This window comes from Barbus barbus (genome assembly GCF_936440315.1).
Source record: "Barbus barbus genome assembly, chromosome: 21".
Classification (NCBI taxonomy): domain Eukaryota; kingdom Metazoa; phylum Chordata; class Actinopteri; order Cypriniformes; family Cyprinidae; genus Barbus; species Barbus barbus.
Window position 1 is genome coordinate 17343869 of NC_136749.1, and position 20833 is coordinate 17364701.

Sequence of the window (20833 nt, forward strand, 5' to 3'; positions counted from 1 at the left end):
ATAAGTGTGTGTGTTTTATCCCTAGTGAGCGCCGTCGAGTGTGTGAGCCTGGTGGATACTTTAAGTCAGGCGAAGCAATACTCTTACCATCTACGGCCGTCCAGTGCTGGCAGTCAAAGCAGAACTAAGAACTGAGACACAAACATGCTTGGATTTCTAGGAATTAAATCTTTGGGGATGATGCACTAAAACTCATTTGATGTTTATTTAAACGATTGCATAAGGTACAGTAAACTCACTTGGTCCATATCATTAGGTTTACATATTAAATCTGCAGCATCACCTTGATTATTGCAGAGGTTAGAGGTTAAAACCACAAACACAACAAATATATTAGATAACCTTTCATTCTGTCAACAACAGGTCATATACCTGTCATAAGGGACTTACATAAGACCACCTGCATGGGAGACCATGGTGTTAATATGCTACAGTCAAGACGTCACAAGGCAGTTTTCAGCCTATTTCTGATATTGTCACGGATCTTGACATTGTATTCTTATACTCTATCGCCACACCTGAGTAGGTTGGATTATTAATGTTTTATCTATCACTATAAATCGGTGTACACTTTTATTAATGTATTATTTTGAAATATATTGTTTAGTAAAAGTGAAGATGCCTCTATGTTAAAAAGGAAAGAGTTGCAAGTCACGTTACTGCACAGACTTTTTCTATTCTGAGAGTTATTTTTTTAAAACTGGTGAAACATACACTAACATTCAAAAGATTGGGATTGGTAAGATATTTGTTTTTGAAACTCATTCTCACCAAGGCTGCATTTGAACAAAAATACAGTAAAAACAGTAATGTTGTGAAAAAGTATTACAATTTTACTTTATATTTGAATGAATTTTAAAATGTAAATGTTCCTGTAATTGCAAAGCTAAATTATTCAGTGTTATGTGATCTTCAGAAATCATTCTAATATGCACATCTGGTGCTCAAGAAATATTTCTTACTATTATCAATGGAAACTGTAATACATATTTTTGGGATACTTAAATAGAATAAATAGGATAAATAGAAAGTTCAAAGAACAAAATTTATTTGAAATATAATTTTAATTACAATTGTCTTTACTGTAACTCTTGGATCAATTTGCTGCATCCTTACTGAATAAAAATATTAATTTCTTTAAAAGAATCATACTGATCCCAAACTTTTATACAGTGTAAAAAAAAAAACCAACCCTGTCACTTGTAGATTTTTTTAGAAATTTTAAAACCGCAGATGTCTGTTCCAGCTGCTTTGAGTAAATGCCACATTATTTCACACCACCTACATTTCTCTTGATTACCAGACAAAAACAATGGTTATTACAAATAATCCCTCTCCAGATCTGTATTAATAAATGTTTTTGTAAAAAATAATTAAAAAAGGAAACAATGAAAGAGCCTAATCAGCTCATTATCACAAGGTTTATTTTCTTCATGTTCTACAAAATAACTGGACTCAGAACAAAAAAATATAGCAATGAACACTGTAATGGTCAGCGATTAATAGATGTCTCTAATGCCCATGCTGGGCCGGTGACCAGACATTGTCACGCTGTAGCAGTACAAAAAGTCAGTCAGCCACTGCTCTCGAGTCTCTCCACCATAGAAATGCTGTAACACACAAGCACAACAGTCAAGACCGTATCGGCAGCTCAGTTTCAAGAGATAGCATTATAAAATCAATTTTAAGGTAAACAATGTTAGCTTTATCTGTTAAAGCAAAGCTGAAATGGATAGTCCTAAGCGTTATTAGTATCTTGAGGAGCCGTATGTGTGTTTTTACCGTTAAGTCCTGTATGATATGTTGCAGTAGACTGGCGTTGGCCATCATGTGGTTGCGTAATTGAGTATGCTGAAGAAATAATGACAGGATCTGTGCCAACACGGGGAGCTCCTCCTCACAAAGGTCACACACACGTAAAGACTGCAAGACCAGTCGCAGCAGCCTCGGTACTGTGCTCAACGCGGCAAAACATGCCTCCCACACAGCATCCCTGACGTTGAGACAGACAAATGTAAGTTTTGACAACTACATATTTTGTTTGGACAACTCTAGATCACGGATCACATATTTCTTTAATCATAAGCCCCAGTTTGTAACTAAAACTATGTGCTATGCTGTGTGAAGTAAGGTGGCAAAATGTAATTAATATAACTTGTTGATATATTAATATTATACAATTATTGTTAATTACATAAATATTTTATTTAAAATAATTGTAATTAATGCACTTCTCATATATTACAGAAACAAAAAATAGACTTTTCACCATTTCTCTGATCACTTTTTCAAAACTCTTCAAAGTGAGCACAACTGTAGATCATTTTCCATTGCTTGTGCACAAAATACATTCAGTGACTACATATTTCAAATTACATGAATTCGTTTCATATTCAACATACCTCTGTACCAACAGGCACATATTTACATATTCTTGTAAAATATAAGTCGTGGCCTAATGGTTAGAGAGTCGGACTTGTAACCTGAAGGTTGCGAGTTCGAGTCTCAGGTCCGGCAGGGGTTGTAGGTGGGGGGAGTAAATGTACAGTGCTCTCTCACCCTCAATACCACGACTGAGGAACCCTTGAGCAAGGCACCGAACCCCCAACTGCTCCCTGGGCGCCGCAGAATAACACTGCTCCGGGTGTGTGTGTGTGTGTTCACTGCTGTGTGCGTGCACTTAGGATGGGTTAAATTCAGAGTATGGGTAACCATACTTGGCCTGACGTCACTTTCACTCGTAAAACAGCAATTTGCTACATTTCTACAGCAATACCGTATTGGAATATTTCAAATCTAAAAATGAAATACTTTCCAGTTAGAACAGTTAGAGGTAGCTGAACAAAAGGGGAAACTTAGTAAAAAGTTTGTAATGTAAACATGGACCATCATGTAACATACTGCAGTGAATTCTAAACAGTAGCGACATTCTTGTTTTGTAAAGAAATTTTACAGATCATTGCATGTTATTGTTTTTAGGTCAGTGTTTTCTGGGTGGCAGTGTGTTTGTTGGTTAACAACCTTTGCTAGTGTCATGGAAGAATTACTTAATTTGAATGATGTGTGAAATGTTTTGGTAGTTTTTGTGCATTTTGGATGTGAAATTTACTGCTGTGCCAAGCTGAAAGTGAGTAAATGTGTTTTGAAAAAGTGGCTTAAGTATTGAGAAACGTTGAAGAAAAAGAAACTGTAATAATTTTGTTGTATGAATAGTTTCCTGACAAACTTTATTTTTTAGGAATTTTAGGTGCATCAAAACTATTAACATTAATATAATTCTTTAATTTGCTTGCTTCATGAGAATGCCCTTTTTGGACTTTCCCTAGTCTTGTTTCTAACTTCTCTTTGCTGTTTCATCCAGCAGTCTTTCTTTGTGGTGTATAAATGTTACTCTATGCAAATATTTGTGAGTGTGTAGGTGTGCGTGTTTGTGAGCACACCTCTTGCGGGCGCTCTGCTCCAGTTGAAGCAGCAGACTGAGCATGCTCAAGCAACAGTCAGACAGGAAGTGGAGGAGTGTGTCGCTGGGCAGGAAGTTGACATCCAGTAACCGGGGAACACACCTTAAAATCGCTGCACAAACACAGTCTGGCACCACCACGAGTCCACACTACAAAGAGACGAAGAGAGTGTCACCGCAAACAGTGTCTGGCTTCACTGCCCACACTATATGCAAAACATACAGCAGAAAAACACGTTCACTCACCAGATTCTTAATGATGGCGTTCTGTATCACATCAAAACACTGTGCTTGAGATCCTAGAGTGTCCAGGCAGTGGCACACCTCCTACAAAACAGTGCAGAAACGGTTATGAGTTAATGCCGCTATGAGTGCCTCCAAATTCTGCATAAATGTGCAATATTTCATAAATATAGTACAACCCAGAGGTGGCTCTGATGCTGCTTTGGTTCTGTCTACATGAAATGCAGCATCAATGGAGTGTTTATGTCACATGAAACAGAAATTGTGATCAATGTTCCTTCAATATTTTGATGTGTATTATCATATAAGTGAAGCAGGTTATTGAACGAAAAATAGGCAGAATTTTATTTTGTCCATAAGGTATTGATTGGATCATAGAAAGTGGGTGTTGCAAGCTAATTAGGCACATGATTTCTTTTTTTATATATATAATGAGGATGATGTGCATGGATAAATCATTTATAACAATGACTGCAATATTCCAGAATAAATAAATAAAGTCAATTTTAATTTCATGGCAACTTTAAACTTTGTTTTTCACAAAGTATATATTTTACAATTTATTACTTCTATTTATAATTTGGATATATGTGACCCTGGACCACAAAACCAGTCTTAAGTCGCTGGGGTATATTTGTAGCAATAGCCAAAAATACATTGTATGGGTCAAAATGATTGATTTTCCTTTAATATCAAAAATCATTAGGATATTAAGTAAAGATCATGTTCCATGAAGATATTTTGTAAATTTCCTACCGTAAATATATCAAAACTTCATTTTTGACTAGTAATATGCATTGCTAAGAACTTCATTTGGACAAATGCGATTTCAAATTATAAACCGTAACTTGTCATTCCTCGTGACTATGTACATCTACAAAATAGTCTGAAATTAATTTCTGCATTGAACCAAACATTTATCAAAATCAAGCCAAAGGCTAGGCAAAAGGACCAAACAGATTTTAGGAACATAAGTCATCTTCAGAGAGGAGTCATTTTACAGACTGAAAGCTGATAGAGAGATGAGACTTTTTCCTATCTCATTCTACAAAGAACCTTTGAATTATACATCACAACATCTTAACATCTGACACACACACGGTTTAGGGGAGTCAAAAATAAATCCGTGGTCCCAGACAAAAGAGAAGTCTGCAGAGAACAAAGAATCCTATAGCACCACACACACCCATATACAGTGACAGGCTCAAAGGGTTGTACCTCGCCACTACGGATGGCCGGCTGTCGTAATGGAAGTTGACACTGGACAGATTAGCGATGCCCTGCCACTCTCTGCACTGATATTTTATGAGCGCAAACAATAAATAAGTGTGTGAGCATATGTGTGTGTGAGAAAAATCTAATAGTGCTAATAGCATTAGAGCAGATTAGATTAAACAGATGAAGGCGGAGCGGAATGTCATTCAGCAGGTTATTATCAGACATTAATCAGGCTAACAGTGTTAAGAACACATTACGTATGCTTTAGATTAGAGACACCTGATTGGCAATGAAGGAATGGACCCCCAGCAGCCATGTGCTCTCGCTCTCTCTCTCTCACACACACACACACACACACACACAAAAACTTAATTTGACGCTAATTGTCAAGCTATATATCTGAGAAACAGTAATTGAGAATTTTCTTTAAGAGTGTGATGTGAAATCCCAATAGCATTAGGACACTTTTTAGCACATTTTTATGTTTTAGCACATTAGGATTTCTCAGCAGAGCTGTAAAAAAAAAAAAAAAAAAAAGGTGCTAACAATTACTTTCATATTAATAATAATAACATTTTGTTCTTATTTATCTCAATTGTTCTTATTTACTTGTTAACATATTCCAAAAATGTTAATGTATAATATAAAAAAAATCGAGAATAATATAAAATGTAATAGCTATATACATAAATATATATGCAATTAACTTGTACTATAGTGATATAGTGTATATAAATACACACAATTTTATATCTCCATTATTTTTAATATTATTTATTATTTTTATATATTATTTAATATCTTTTTTCAGGGTTGAAAGTGCAATTAACTTAAATAATTAAACCAAAAGTTTAATTTAGCCAAAGTGCTAAATGTACAGCAAGTTTTTTTTTTTTATTGTTAAATGTAATTTCTAATTAAGCACAAGTTAAGTGATTAAGTTGAGACAAAGTGTTTCTTGTGCATATGAATGTGAGGAGGGAAACAGGCTCTTTTCCTCATTAAGGTCCATTATTCTCCATCAGCCTCACCTGCTGGCATCATCTTCCCCATCATTCCTCATTACCGTATCAACAGTGATGCCAACCATCCCTCTACACCTTTACTGTCTGATTGACTTGGACACAAAAAATTAAAGTCCAGAGAAAATTGCATAGAGGAATTAGCTGTGTGTGTGTGTAGTAAAGGGAGGGGGGCAGTGAGAGTCAGCCCCTGGCCTGAGGGTGTGGTTTTGTTGGGTTTTAATTTCCGTGTAAAATGTCAGGCGGTGATGGTGTCCGCTGGCTGGCATTAGCATTTGCTTTAGCCAGGAGCGCTCTGATAACCAGCCCTTATTGAAATATGTAGACACCTACACCGGTGCGATGTGATAAACCTTCCCCTGCTCAACGAACTGGCCGTCTCCGGGGGGAAACTAAAACACACTTGTGCGTTGAATAACAACCCAAGTGGTCCTGCACTGAATCAAGTGAACACCTGCTTCTTGTTAAAAGTTAGAAATTGCACACGATTGAAGAAACACGATGGGTGTGATTAAGGTGAACAGCATGACTGATATGTATCTTTTACATGACGTGCAACAACACTGCTTGGTTTTATAATTTATTTGCGAAAAAGCCCCCCCCAAAAAACAGGAATTTCAATTGCACACAAGAAAATGTTGGTGCATGCATACACAAGAAGTTGCTCAGTTTGTGTGTGTGTCAGGGGGGGTAACACTGCATTACCGTTATTCTCATAGTTTCATAAAATTATGGTTGAACCACTGATGCCACATGGACTGTTTTAACAATGTCCTTACTACCTTACTGGGCCTTGAACACAGTAGTTGCATTGCTGTTTAAACAGGGTTAGAAAGCATTCGGATTTCATAGAAAATATCTTAATTTGTGTTTTCTGAAGATGAACGAAGATCTTACGGGTTTGGAACGACATGGGGTTGAGTAATTAATATTCAGATAGAATTTTCATTTTTAGGTGAACTATCCCTTTAATGTTCATTTCGTTTTCACATGTAATGCGAAATAGTGCACAAGTCTCAAGAGTTTTTCTCCTGTCATGTCACTTTAAAGTGTCTGTGCTATTAAAGGTTGTAATTTTAACATTAATTTAGTCTTTTAATTATAAAAAATAAACACTACTATTAATGCAATTTACCATGCCATCTGCCTAAGCTTAAAGTTACATGTTTTTGCAAGAGAACGGAACAAATTCAATGGTTTTGGGAAACACGTTAAATTTGAAATAATTTTGAAAATTAAATTACATTTTGAAAGCTTCTTACAAAAAAAAGCACACTAAGTACTCTGCAAAATAAAACAAAAGCACTTTTAATGATTTTTCAATGATGTTTTTTTCAATGATGTTTACTAACAGCTTGCACCAGCGCAAACCGTCTTTTGGAATTAAAATAGCAGGATTTACTGAAGACGTGCAGTGAGGAATTAGCGCTGAAAAGGCGTGGACAGTTATTTTTGCATCTGACCTTATTGAATATGGATTTGTAGGAGTTTCCCTTTCAGACACAAAATTTATGGGAGGAGAGTATTAAAATGAATCACGCACCGCGATTTACTACCGTTTGCGCTCATCAAATTACTAGTATTTGCGCCTTTATTTAACGCCCAAAAAAGAATATCTTAAACTATTTTGCGCCAGTGTCGTAAATAGATCACCCACACCTGATGAGCATCGTCTCTGCTTATGTGTGACTACGTAATTCGCACTGCGCCTGGTGTATTGCATTGGATGATATGTAAGTGTGATGTTGCGCCTGTGTTCTTTAATTTAGTTGTGCGTCATCAGTAAAGCGCCCATCAGAGCGGTTTTGGAATTGCGCTCTCGCCCTAATTTGCCCTGTTTAGTAAATCTGGCCCTTTGTCTTTTACAATAATGTGATGTCTTTGAATTACATTTCTTAATTTTCTTCAGTCTTCAGAGGTCTTTTCTCAGAAAACCTTCATATACGTGATTAACTGTGACAGAAAAAATATTTGATTATTCGATGCTAAAAAATGTTTTTTTGGCAGGTGAAAATACCGTGTAATGCAAATGCATCTAAACAGCAGACAGACAAGCAGACTGACACTAGAGCAACCAAATGATTGACACAAGCCAGACTAACTGACAGAGCAGATGCGAGAGGCCAGAGATGCTCACGGGGGACAGAGCAGATGACAACAGAATTAGAAACATATGCCAGCGATTGACAGCAGAACAACTGACATAAGTTGTTGGAGCGAATGAAGGTGGAGAAAGAGACTGGCAGATAAAAGAGAGAGAGAGAGAGAGAATCACCTCCACTACATCCCAATGGTGAAGGAACTGCTCCAAGGTGGTAGCGAATACGCTGAGGGGCGAGAGTGTGGAGGAGGGCAACAGGCCATCTTCATCGGTGTCCTGCAGGGCCCGCAGCATCTCAGAGGAGAAACCTGAAGCACAGGATCATGGGAATACTGTTTTATCAATATCGAGTATGTTGTCAGTACTCATATCATTCATTGTGTGTGCGCACCTGTTAGTGTAGTGAAAAAGAAACTGAGGTAATCTACATCCTTCACCGGTACATCCTGTGAACTGCTCGACCAGCCACTCAAAGGAGACCTGCGGGGAAGCACACATGCATTACTGTGCAGTGGTCCAGCACTGATCCGCTCTCCCGTTACACACCTCACACTGTACTTGAGTGTGTGCGTGAGGTGAGAATGTCAGTCTAAAAATACAGGCCATCTGAGCTCCTTCATTTCCTTTGAAATCAACCTCCCGCCACAAACATGCTCACCTTCAGCGAATGAGAACACTCACGGTATTAAAGAAATGCTGAGGTCATCCTTACAATATGACAGACAACACTTACTGTTCCTTAAGAAGATTTTAAGACATTCCATGAAACCAAAAGTGACAGTAAAGGTGTTGACATTGTTACAAAAGATTTGTATTTTAAATAAAGGCTGTTCTTTTGAACTTTTATTCATTAGACAAAAACAACTACCAACATTAACAAGAAGTTGTATTTCTTGGGCAGCAAATTATCATTTTAGAATGATTTATGAAGGAACAAGTCTGGATTAATGTCTGTTGAAAATTCAGTTTTGCCGTCACAGGAATAAATTACATAAATTACATTATATTACCGTATTTTACTATATTTTTGATCATATAAATGTAGTCTTGGTGATAATAAGAGATGCATTTTAAAAACACTTTTACATTTTTGAACGGTAGTGTATATTTAAATACATATAATATATACAGTGGGGGGAAAAAATGGTGATCTTGGCCTTGGTGGAGAGTTTGGAATCTGATTGATTGATTGGTTCTGTGGACAGTTGTCTTTTATACAGAGAAACAAACTGAGATTAGGAGCACTCCCTTTAAGAGAGTGTGTACGCTCCTGTGTGTGTGTGTGTATTTAAAAATACATAAATATTTATATTTATATATATATTATATTATATATTTATAAAAAAAGGTTGAAGTATATAATTTAGCAGCACTGAACAGAGCTAGGCAGGGGGGAGAAAACAGGAAAAAAGTAAATGTTTCCACACAAGGAAGCCAATTATTAACAGCTATTAACTGTTTCTTCGCATCAAGCGGAGATAGAAAAAAAAATATTTTAACATCAAAATAATTACATGCAGCACCTTTAAACTATGAAATGTTTTAACTATGACATTTTCTCAGCTGGTTTGTAACAGTTAAAGCCTGCAAATCACCCAGATAATTGCTGTGATCAAACACAAGAGTGACCTGAAGGTCAGTCCCATCACAGGCTCCATGTGTTGCTGTGTTTCTATATGTGTGTTCAAGGCTTCAGTGGGAACTTGATGGCAAGATATTGTCAGAAGTGTGTGTGTGTGTCTGTGTTAAAGCCATTCATGGACAATCCACGCAGTTTTATGATTCTCCCTTATAGATGTGGATCAGTCTCGAGGCCAATAAAGTGAATGAATATCTGATCTTTTACTTGTTTTGATTTCATTTCTCTTGTGATTGTGGAATGAGCATGTGCTGGACTTCCTTAATACATACTGATTGGCTCATTTCCCATCAACCCATTAGTAAAGAGAAGCCAGACACACTGTGTCACACACATACGGAAAGAATTCTACTGTTCATTGTGTCTTTCTGTGTGCCAACCACACAAGCACTCTATCGCTATACTATTAACCATTCTTGACTAAGTTTAGCAACACTTTCTGAACTCAATGGCCACCTTTCCAAACTCTTCAAGAGTTTCGCTGATGTGATCAAAGATAAATTCTTGTGAAGGACAGAATGTTCGGTTCATGTTGTTCTGAGGATTGGCTCTCTTAACGGCATGTCACGCAGTTCTGGCATGAACAGAAGTGGCCTTAAGTGATGCTTCATTTATCGCGCAGGAATCCTGTCACTGGGCCAGATTTTTTCAAAAGTGCAGTCGGTGTGAATTCACTTGCTGTAGCATTTGTTTTGGAATTTTGGTGCGACTCTGAGCAGGGAACTTAATAGTCGATCCATGTCTCATCAAAAGAGTAATACTGCCCTCTGTAGGTGTTCAAACACATTTGGCCAAGTCTTGTTCTTATGAACAAACAGAGAGACCAGAGGAAAGACAGTATCCAAGATACACTCACACAAGTCACTTGGGGACTCAAAGTCACACACTCAGTGTGTTCTCAAACATTGCTCCCATTAGGATTTGAGGGGAAACCACAAATAAAAGAGTGGCTTTAGGGTAGTGACTATAAGAAAAGCAATGGGGACACAGCATGTCACAAAGACACACATGCAGGAACACACCCTAAGGCCCTCAGCATGCAGACGAATTCACAAAAGAGTATTCTGTCAATCACCCATGAACAAGTAACAGAATGTTGATTACTCATCCTGCAACTCAACTAGTAAAAAAAATATTAAAACTTGGATGCTTATCATACCAATCCTCTTGTGAGACTTTGACCATTTGTTTTTCTAAATATGAACATATGAAATGATAAAAATATGCTTTTATAATTATAAATGCAGAGCTTTTATATTGACATGAATTTTGTATGTCGTTTGTATGTGAGATGCAGTGTTATTTAAGTATTATTTATATTCTATTACAGTGTTTATTGATATTTTGTAGTCGCTTTAATGTTGACATTTTCATTTTAAATTTAGTTTAACTTTTAGTTATTTTATTATGTACTTAAGTCCCCTAATTTTCAAGTTTTTATCTTTTAGGTTAGGATGTTGCCTTTGAAGACTGCTGCCCTAAGCTTACTAGGTAAAAATAAAAAAGTTAGTGTTGTAACAATACCACACACAGTTCTTTTTTTCCCTGGCTTTATACACCCATGCCCTGTACCCCATGGGAAACTAGATCTCTGATGCCCCAGAGCGAACACTGGAAGCAGACTTTAGGACTGCATTAGTGTCATAACCCTCATACCTCAGGTGTATGGTGCGTATTAGCATGGTGGCCAGGCTAGCCGACACTCTCCCAGTGTTGCAGACCTGACTGAGACATGCCAGAAGCTCGGCGGGAAACGCTGGCAGGAAATGGAGAATCTGAACCAGCCTCTTCTGGGACTCCACAGGCAACACCACCACACAGCCCTCCTGTGGATCTACAACGTGAGACAGACATATAATATATATCACACAGATGAACATAAACAGAGAAATGTTAATATAATAGTTCTGCTCAGCTTGGAAAATATTTCAATCTTTAAATGCTAACCACTTTTTTCATTAAATATAGTAAAATAATTTTCACAATGCAATTATAAAATAAAATTGCACAAACGAATAGAAAACTACTGCTGTTTTATTTATAAATTAAAGAATTTTTCCCTTAGAAATTCCTCTTTTTTGAGATTATTCATTCTAATTGTGAAACTTGAGAAAGGAAAGAGCTCCTCCTAGAGACAGATTTATGTATCTGCTAAAAATCAACAGTGAAGGAATGAAAGAGAGGGAGGAAAAAAAGCAAGAGAGGAAGAGGTTTGTCCTGCCAGTGATCACAGATAGACAGACATTATTAGCTCCTGACGCACGCTGCTGATGCCATGAGTGCTAACAAATACAAAGAGAGCGCTGTGCTCCCGAAACACAAAACTACAGAAAGCTTATATCACACTCAGAACCGGAGACGCCACCACTCTAATGCTCACCCTTGACTACCGCCCGATCCCTTACACAAGCCTCTTTTATGCACTCACACGTTATAGTACTGATACACTATTTTAAACTGTTGTTTGAGAGGATATATTCTTACCATAAATACTGCAGGCATTTTTCTGAAGACTCTGCAGAAGGTCTTTGTTGCCCCTTGCGGCAGCTGGATGAATCGTCTCCAGCAGTTGTGCTGAGAGCTGAGGATTCCTGCTGCCCAGCTGAACCAACTGCACCGGCAGTGACACCAGCCAACGCGCCAGAATCCTGCTCCTGAAAGAGAGGGAGACTTCAGACCATTCGCATTGTCACAAGGTGCATTTATAGACTCAAATATTAAAAAAAAGAATCTGGGGGAGTCTTCAGTTCACTTAAATACAATTCATTTCACAAACAAACCTAGACACATGGAAAAAATGGCAAAATTATAAGACAACTAAAAACACACACTAAAAGAGTATATAAACTAACTTCAGTCTAACTAATTATATGATGTGTCAATTAATTAATCTAATGTAATTTGTGCAAAATGTGCCCCCAAATACCCCCATAAGATTATTTAAAGCTACTTTTGTGTTAAATGAGTAAGTATTGAGTAAACTTTACAAATTGTAGCTTTAGAAAGAAATTTTATTTGATTCAACATAAAATTTATTACACATAAACGTTACGGCTACAACGGCCTAACAAACTATGAAACATAAAAGAAGATAATTTGAGAAACATCTCAGTTTTTTGTTTTTTTGTTCATGCAATGGAAGTCATTGGTAACCAAAACAGCTTTGTTACAAAAAGTCTTCAAAATACTTTCTTTTATGTTCCACAAAAGCAAGCAAGTCATTCAGGTTTGAGTAAGTGATCATTTCAATTTTTTTTATTTTTAAATAAGAAACTAAAACTGCCAGCAGATGGCAGTAAATATCTTTGCGTCATTCATTCATTGATTTGTTCAAGCAGCTGATTCATTCAGGAATTCAGTATGGGCCTTTAAATCATTGAAAAAAAACTCATACAAGAGCATTTTTGAACTAATATCTTGAATTTTAGGGCTTAACTGCATTTATGGAGTTGTTACCCTGCATTATATTTGTCAGATGTAAGATGATGTACAGGTCTGGGGGCGGGGCCAGTGTGTTAACTGCGTTAAAATATTTTAATCGTGATATTTTTTCATAACTAATTAAGTTGACGCGTTAAACTGACAGCCCTAATATAAACATTTATATTGTAAAACAAAAACATTAAAAACAGTAATATTGTAACCAATTACAATTTAAACTACCTGTTTTCTATTTTATGGTAATACATTTCGAAATTTAACTTATTCCTATGATGGTTGAGCTGAATTTTAAGCGGCCATTACTCCAATCTTTAGTGTCACATGATCTTTCAGACATATGATTTAGTGCTCAAGAAACATTTCTTGTTTTTATCAATGTTGAAAACCGTTGTGCAGCTTTATTTTTTTTTACAAAAGATGGAAATCTTTTGTAACCTTGTAAATGTCGTTCTAGTCACCTTTCATCAATTTAATGTATCCTTGCTGAATAAAATGATTAATTTCTTGTAAAAAATCATACTGACCTCAATCTGAATGGTAGTGTGTGTATATAAATAACATAACTAGAAAGGTCAGAAAACAATGATGGTGGAAAAAATGAGATGGTTCAGGGCCAGACAAATGGTTGCAGGGCTCGCAAAATTTAGTTAATCCAGGTACTCTTCAGATTTTGGTAGCCCGAAAATTAATTTTACTAGCCCAAATAAAATAAAGACCATAAATGTCAATCAAAAACATTTTCAATACACAAATATCAAGGAAAGAGTTTTATTTGACTATTTACAAGGTATCTGCAGAATTCTTAAAAATCTATTTAAAGCAGTTTGAAAAATTATTTCTTATACCATTTAAAATATTTAAAGCTGTCTAAGGCCTTAAAAACTCTTCAGTTTAGTTTTATCAAATTTAAGGACCCGTGGGAGCAATGTTGCCTCTAATTTTTTTTCTTGCTGAGCAAAACTTTTCTCTATTGAGCACACATTTCGGGCACCTGAGCAAAAGCATTCTTTATACCAGACCTGTACAGCACGCACAAATAAAGTGTGTAACTTTTAACTTTAATGTGCTATTTATATTTGATTTGACCCTTGATGTAACTAAATGATGTATATTTTAGGTTACCTGAGAAAACATTTTTACTGTACAATACACTGCAGGTCAAAAGTTTGGATCAATAAAGTTTTTTAAAGAAGTTTCTTGTGCTCATCAAGGCTGTATCTATGTGATAAAAAAAATAATACTGTGAAATATTATTGCAATTTAAAATAAATGTTTTCTATTTTAATATACTTTAAAATGTAATTAATTCCTGTGAAGCAAAGCAGTATTTTCAGAGTCGCAGGATCCTTTAGAAATCATTTTAATATGCTGATTTTTAATCAATGTTGGAAACAGTTGAACTGCTTTTTTTTGGACCGGTGATATTTTTTAAAAATAAAAAGTAAAAGAGAACAGTGTTTAGTCAAAATAGAGATTTTGTGAAACTATTCAAAAGTTTGGGGTCAGAATTTTTTTCTTTCTTTTTTAAAGATACTTTAAAAAAGTTTAAAGAAAGTTAAACTTTATTCAGCAAGGATGTATTAAATGGATCAAATTGATATTAAAAACTTCTATTGTTAGAAAATATTTCAATTTTAAATGCTGTTCTTTTAAACTTTTTATTAATCAAAGAATCAAAGAAAAAAGAAACAGGTTCCAAATAAATATGAAGCAGCACAACAGTTTCAACGCTGATAATAAATCAGTATATTAGAATGATTTCTGAAGGATCATGGGACACTGAAGACTGGAGTAATGAAGCTGAAAATTCAGCTTTGATCACAGGAATAAATGCTATTTTAAAGTATAGGTATTAAAATAGGAAACCAATATTAGAAATTGCAATAATATTTCACTATATCACTGTTTTTTCTGTATTTTTGAAATGAATACAGCCTTGATGAGCAAGAGACTCAAAGTAAAAAAACTGATAAATAATTGATTATTATTGATAACTTAATTATTGAGTCTATAATATAGGCCTAACATAATATATTATCAAAACAAACTATTTAAACTGATAGAATAGAATAGAATACAAACTGAAGCTAAACTTAAGCTGAGATCTGTAAGTTAAATATATATAAAAAACGTGAACATATGAATTCTTCTATAGCCGTCTAAACATCATTATGAAGTACAGTTTGTACAATACTCTTGTGTGACTGAACATGTCTTTGTTACTGTTCTTTGCCCATCCTCCGCTATTTCCAGGACTTAGACAAGCCACTCTTCTTTAATACACGAGGACGTTTTATTTCACGTCATTGCGTTTTCGTTGGCTCTCGTGTTGAGCGCACCGCAACCATTGAAGTATTGAGTTTCTACAGCGACTCATTTGGTGCATATCGTTCTCTTTCTATGAAACCGGTTCTAACTCTGTCGTGACATCAGCTCTATAGCGGTTAGCCCGAGCATTGCTATTCTTTCCCTTTTTACTGGCGGCGTTCAATCAAATGGCTTCCCAACTCATTTTTTTGTGCGCGAGGCACATTATTTCTTCTGCGCGGCCGCGGTGGAAGAAGAGCATGGTCGCGCGCTCAGCTTAAAGGGAACATTGCGTGGGAGCCCTGTATTTAAGGTAGCCCGTCGGGCAGGGCAGTGATACATTTTGGTAGCCCGACTGGAAAACGCAATAGCCCCGGGACATCGGGCTAGTGATTTTGCGAGCCCTGTGTTGGTGGGCACCTACCGGGCAATATGAGGATGGTTCTGATGCTCTTGAATGTAAAGCTGACTGAAAAAATGCAGCAGCAAAGTGCGGACATTCACAGCCAGGTTCCTCTGCTGGTACTGCACAAACACAGCTTGCAGGAGATCGTCTGTCACCACTGAAAACACACACACATATGCACATTTTAAATTTAGCAGACCTTTAATAATAATAGTCTGGCATAAAGAAAACTGGCCTCACCGCGGCTACGCTGGGTGACAATCATCCTCCACACCACCTCCAGTAAGGCTGCCAGGTGCTTTGAGCTCAGCTTGCCCCCATTGGACAATGTATCCCTAATAAATACCCGGATTGGTCCGAGCCAGTCAGCATCTTCGGCTTCTACGTGATCCTGGCCCCTAAGACTGAGTGTCACCATAACTTGGCACAATGTCACATTTAGGGCCAACGGTTCCACATTGCCGCCAGCAACCGTTCCAGCTGCTACCTGCTGCCTATTCCTGAAGACAAAAATAGAGAAATAATTACCCCCTTATAGATCAGTGGTTCTCAGTCGCTTTTGCATTAGAAAGCTTCCAAGGGGGCTGTAGGATTAAAATGATTTCAATAAATATTACTAGTAATAATCGTAATAGTAGTGAATAACATATGATCATTGCTTTCAGTAAAAAGCTCAGGTTGCTTTGAATAGGATTTATTGAGTGTAATTTACTATAATGGGTAATTGGGTAATCTATAATGTACTTTGAACTGTATTTTTTATTTTATAATGTATATCAGTTTGATTTTGTTATTTTACACTTTTTGTTCAACTGATATAAAAGGGATAGAGGAATAGAGGGGGTATTTGTTTGTTTTGTTTATAAAATGTGACATGCTTTAAATAAAATACATAAACTAAATTTAAAACGCTAAAAAACATCAATTTAAATGTAAATTAATATTCAAGAACATACAGTTCTTGAAACTTCTAAAATCACAAAAATGAAATTTGGTTCAATAATTTACATATACCAAAACACTCTTGGTTTCCATTGATAACACATTTGGACTTTTTGGTCACCTCTTTCCATCAGCTTTCTTCTTGAGTCTTGCCACCTCCAGCAAGCCATAGGGGAAGTTCTTCATGAAGTGGTGTTTGAAATCTGTCAGGTATGAATTCCGGAACCAGGCGTCCTGCACGTTACAGAAGAAACAGGGTTTATGTGATATTTATGTGTGGTTTATGTGGCTATATAACATTTTAAGTGTATGTACCAGTATGTCCTGTTGGTCTCTCTGTGGGGTAAGTCTTCTCAGTAACTGCAGTATGGTGAGGATCTGGAACATAAGAGCCATGGCCTCCGCTGAGAGCAGGTGACCACTGTCTGTCTGCACACGATCTCCACCTGCCGCCTCCACCCAGATCTCCAGCATCAGAGGCACCAGGGTTCCTGCAAAGCCCTGCACCGTCTCAGCCGAGCAGAGTTCCTTATTCATTCCAGCCCCTGCCTTAGAGTCCGGCCTGCACAAAACCAACATAACAAGAGCTGTATAAACACATAGCCATAGTCTGTCTTTTGATCAAACTGAAAAGAGTACAGTCTCAGCGATATAATGGTACCAAAAAAGCAGTACAATACTGTTGTGCAAATTTTGTTACCTGACCATGATAACATTGCGTTGCTATTCAAGACATTGTGTTGACATTCTGTTTTATTCTGTAATTTGTAATACATCAAATCCAGATGGTTTGACAACAAATAACCTTTGTTACAAATGTATGTAAAGCATAGTGAAACATTGTTAAATTAGCTCCTCTAGTTCAAACAGCAGAGCATGGAGCAAACGAAAAAGCGTATATCTTGAATGCAATGTAAGTCACTTTGAATAAAAGTGTCTGCCAAATGCATAAATGTAAATGTTATTTGCTAAATTATTGCAGACGTGAGAAATCACTGTTGCAAATAAACATTTGCAACAATTATTTAAAATTGAATAGATATTTTGTGTGAGCAAATATGCGGGTTCATCAGTTAGCTGAGGTCATAAATTCTCTCTTTGAAGTATTTTTTTTCTGTTATATGATTTTAAATGAACTGGGAACCATTTATCATACTGTTCACCAACGTTAACCCACGTTAACCCATTTAGCACAAAAAAAATTATGAGATTAATCATAAAATCATTGAATTGTTGAATCTACTGCCTGCTCTAGTTTCATTTCGCTTGTCACATGAGACTGTTTACTTGTTGCCAAATTATCCAGATTTTGGTATTGTACTGAAGACACATTTTTGGTATTCTAATCAGCCCTGTTCTATGCAAAAACATATAGCTAGCTATAGAAATTTATACTTAACTATATAAACCAGAGGTACCCAAACTTTTTACTACAAAAAGCCAAAATCAAACTTGATTGAGAGTGATGGGCCAAAAAAAAAGTTGCATTACATCAAAACTTTAACTATAAGGAATTTTATTAAAGAGAAAGTGGTTAATCCTGATTCCTTTCATTTTTTTTATTTAAATATAATATTAAAAATTACTTTTCAATATGCCATTTTACTGTACAACAAGCCTTACATTACAGTGAATATGCATAAACAATACGGACTTGGTAAAACAATTTTCTTAAACTTAATGCTTCCCTCTGTGCCACTCCCTAAGTCTCGCCATTATTGCCTGTTGACTAAGAATAAAGAATAGCATCTCACAGTGCATTTAAATTTTTTATAAAATTACCATTCTCTACATTTACAATGCAAAAATAAAACAATTAAACATTAAAACTAAAAGATAAATTAGAAATTGATAAAAAAAAATGTTTTTGTTATATACTGCACGGCGAGTCAAATCAAATGTCATTGGGCCCTAGTTTGGGCACCTCAGATATAAACAAATAACTTTCATGCAATATTCAGTCTGTCTATATGGAGGACATATTGATAATGGAAAGAGAAATGAGTCTGCAATCATTTACTGTAACAATTAAACATACCTTAGCCGATAAGTGGAGTGCGGGGTGGGAATGGCCCCAGAATTTTCAAACATTTGGATCCTGCCCTTGCCAAAGACATGCTCTCCCCAATTCACATCTACAGGTCTCACCGAGCCTTTCTCTCCAGCCCACATTCCAAGGCCAATCATGCTGGTCACACCTTCCTCCAGAGGTCTTTCCTCAACAACTGCCTGGAGAAAACTCCCCAATCTGAACAAATACACAAATTACCCTATTAATAAATAATAAGATAGCAAACTACACAGAAAGAATGGGGAGAAAATTTTTGGAATGCAATACCTGAGCAGCACAGTGAGTCTCCACTGCTGTGCTGTTATAGAGCGACTAGTGCTGATAATCAGAGCAAAGCTCCCTTTTCCGGATTTATTCTGCCCCGTTCCAGCGTTTCGCTTTTGGGAAATGAGCTCTAGAAAATTTGTCAGAAGAACCGTATGCCTCTGAGAAAGAAGTCCAGGATAGTGCTCCAGCAGCACATCCAGGACCCGGAGAGCATCTTCCTGGATTGCTTCTGAGATGTGAGTCATGGCACAAGTGAGGTGGGCGCTGAGCAGGGGGAAGAAGGGAGCCACGCGTTCAACGGAGATGCACTGAGCGATAAAACGCAGCAGACGCACTGCAGCTGCTCGCACAGAGCCATCTTTGTCGGTGAAGAGTGCTGCCACCTCAGAAAGCACCGCTGATGCATGCAGCTCAATCAGAGTAGGCTGAGCTGACAGCAACTCCCGCAAACCCACCAGAGCTCCCTGCTTTATGTTACTGTTGATGTGGTGTAGCTTGGACAACAGATCCTGAGAGAGTGGAAAGAAAAGAAAAAAAAGTAACTCCAGTTGTGCAACTGTTAATGCAGATGTGTCCAAATAAAGGTGCATCTTAACAATACTATGTTGCATTGATACATCACACTGTTATTTATTTGACTTATGCATTGATCCATACTGATGTATTTTTACACCCCTATAATAAACCAAGAAAAGAATAGGGTCAGTGGAAAATGCGACATTGTGTGTGTTATGTACCTTAATGTCAAGCTGTCTGTGCGTTGTCGGCCCTGAATCCGCATGCTTTAGCTGCTCTGGTAAATGGATAGCTTTTGATCTGAAGTTGATGTTTGTTGCATTGTCTGCTTGTGGCTTCTTTTTGCCAACCTTTAGCTGAACTTTCTGGAAATCGCCTTGCCTTTTTTGCTTTTTTGATTTCATTCTTCAATTGTTAAAGAAAAAAAGAACTGGAAGAAAAACAAAGCAACAACATCATGGATTTCACATTTCATATTATTAAATTAAAACCTACATTTTAGAATAAATAATAAACATCATCATCTTCATAATTCTTTATTAAAGCTATTCCCAAAAATAAAAGCGATATAATATATAGAAGCAGGGAAATGTGAAATTACACCAAACTAAATATGCAATGTTTGATCGTGACAGTTTTCTCCAGCTTATTACGTTTAACTAGAAGTTCACAAGAACAACATTTCAAATACGTATTAATTTAAAATCAGTTAATTTAATGATTTACAGCAGCAGATCTGTTTTATGTAAGCATGTATTTTTACACGCTGTAAGCACGTTTGATTTGATGTTTATATCAGTGTGCATAAGCTTGGCTGTACGCAGCCATAATTATCAGCGATTAACCCCATTGCACAAAATCATTTACTCAACTTAAATACAAATACCACAATAAAACTAAGACTTGAGATAAGTTTATTTCACTGACCACAGATAATCACTCGTGCTGCTGCTGAGCCATTAGGGGTCCATCTACCCTGTTGAGAAAGTAGTCCGGCTAAACAGATGCCTGATTAAATTTAACACAGCAGCATTTTTATTACAATATTTGCTAAATAAATACAAATATCGAAGCACTTGTGATATATTTTATTTACATTTAAATAGCTGTATAGATACTGCAAATTACAGTCACAAATCAAGACAGTACGGCCGTCTTTGTCTGGAGTCGAATAAAGTTCGCTTCAGAATAAAGGTTTTG

The 20833-nt window shown here is 36.5% G+C and overlaps 2 protein-coding genes across 5 annotated transcripts in view; one reads left to right on the forward strand and one right to left on the reverse strand.

Moving 5' to 3' along the window:
* Positions 1-1400, forward strand: part of LOC306887666 (inversin-like) — a 38060-nt gene extending 36660 nt beyond the window's left edge. For 3 of the 4 annotated variants that reach the window (XM_079445602.1, XM_079445601.1, XM_079445603.1), the window contains one exon: positions 26-1364. In XM_079445602.1, the coding sequence (XP_079301728.1) occupies positions 26-135 (110 nt within the window). In that variant the 3' untranslated portion in view covers positions 136-1364. Of the gene's footprint in view, positions 1-25 lie in introns of all 4 variants that reach the window. The other variant, XM_079445600.1, reaches the window with a different exon arrangement.
* Positions 1028-20806, reverse strand: LOC306887667 (testis-expressed protein 10 homolog). The gene is made up of 16 exons (XM_079445604.1): positions 20561-20806; positions 19855-20063; positions 19118-19626; positions 18818-19027; positions 17095-17341; positions 16901-17013; positions 16078-16337; positions 15856-15994; positions 12168-12337; positions 11340-11517; positions 8436-8524; positions 8219-8352; positions 3707-3787; positions 3441-3610; positions 1783-1993; positions 1028-1610 (listed from the first exon to the last, which is right to left on the reverse strand). The coding sequence occupies exons 2-16, from the start codon at positions 20035-20037 to the stop codon at positions 1500-1502; spliced, it is 2805 nt and encodes a 934-aa protein (XP_079301730.1). The 5' UTR covers positions 20038-20063; positions 20561-20806; the 3' UTR covers positions 1028-1499.
* Positions 20807-20833: the final 27 nt, after the last annotated feature.

Excerpts from the sequence above, each read along its gene's own strand:
- LOC306887667 (XM_079445604.1), bottom strand. The coding sequence starts at position 20,037 with ATGAAATCAAAAAAGCAAAAAAGGCAAGGCGATTTCCAGAAAGTTCAG. Across the intron at positions 17,014-17,094 it reads GAGACCAACAGGACATACTG|GACGCCTGGTTCCGGAATTC; the intron begins GTACATACACTT and ends TGTAACGTGCAG. Across the intron at positions 3,611-3,706 it reads ACGCCATCATTAAGAATCTG|TGTGGACTCGTGGTGGTGCC; the intron begins GTGAGTGAACGT and ends GTCTCTTTGTAG.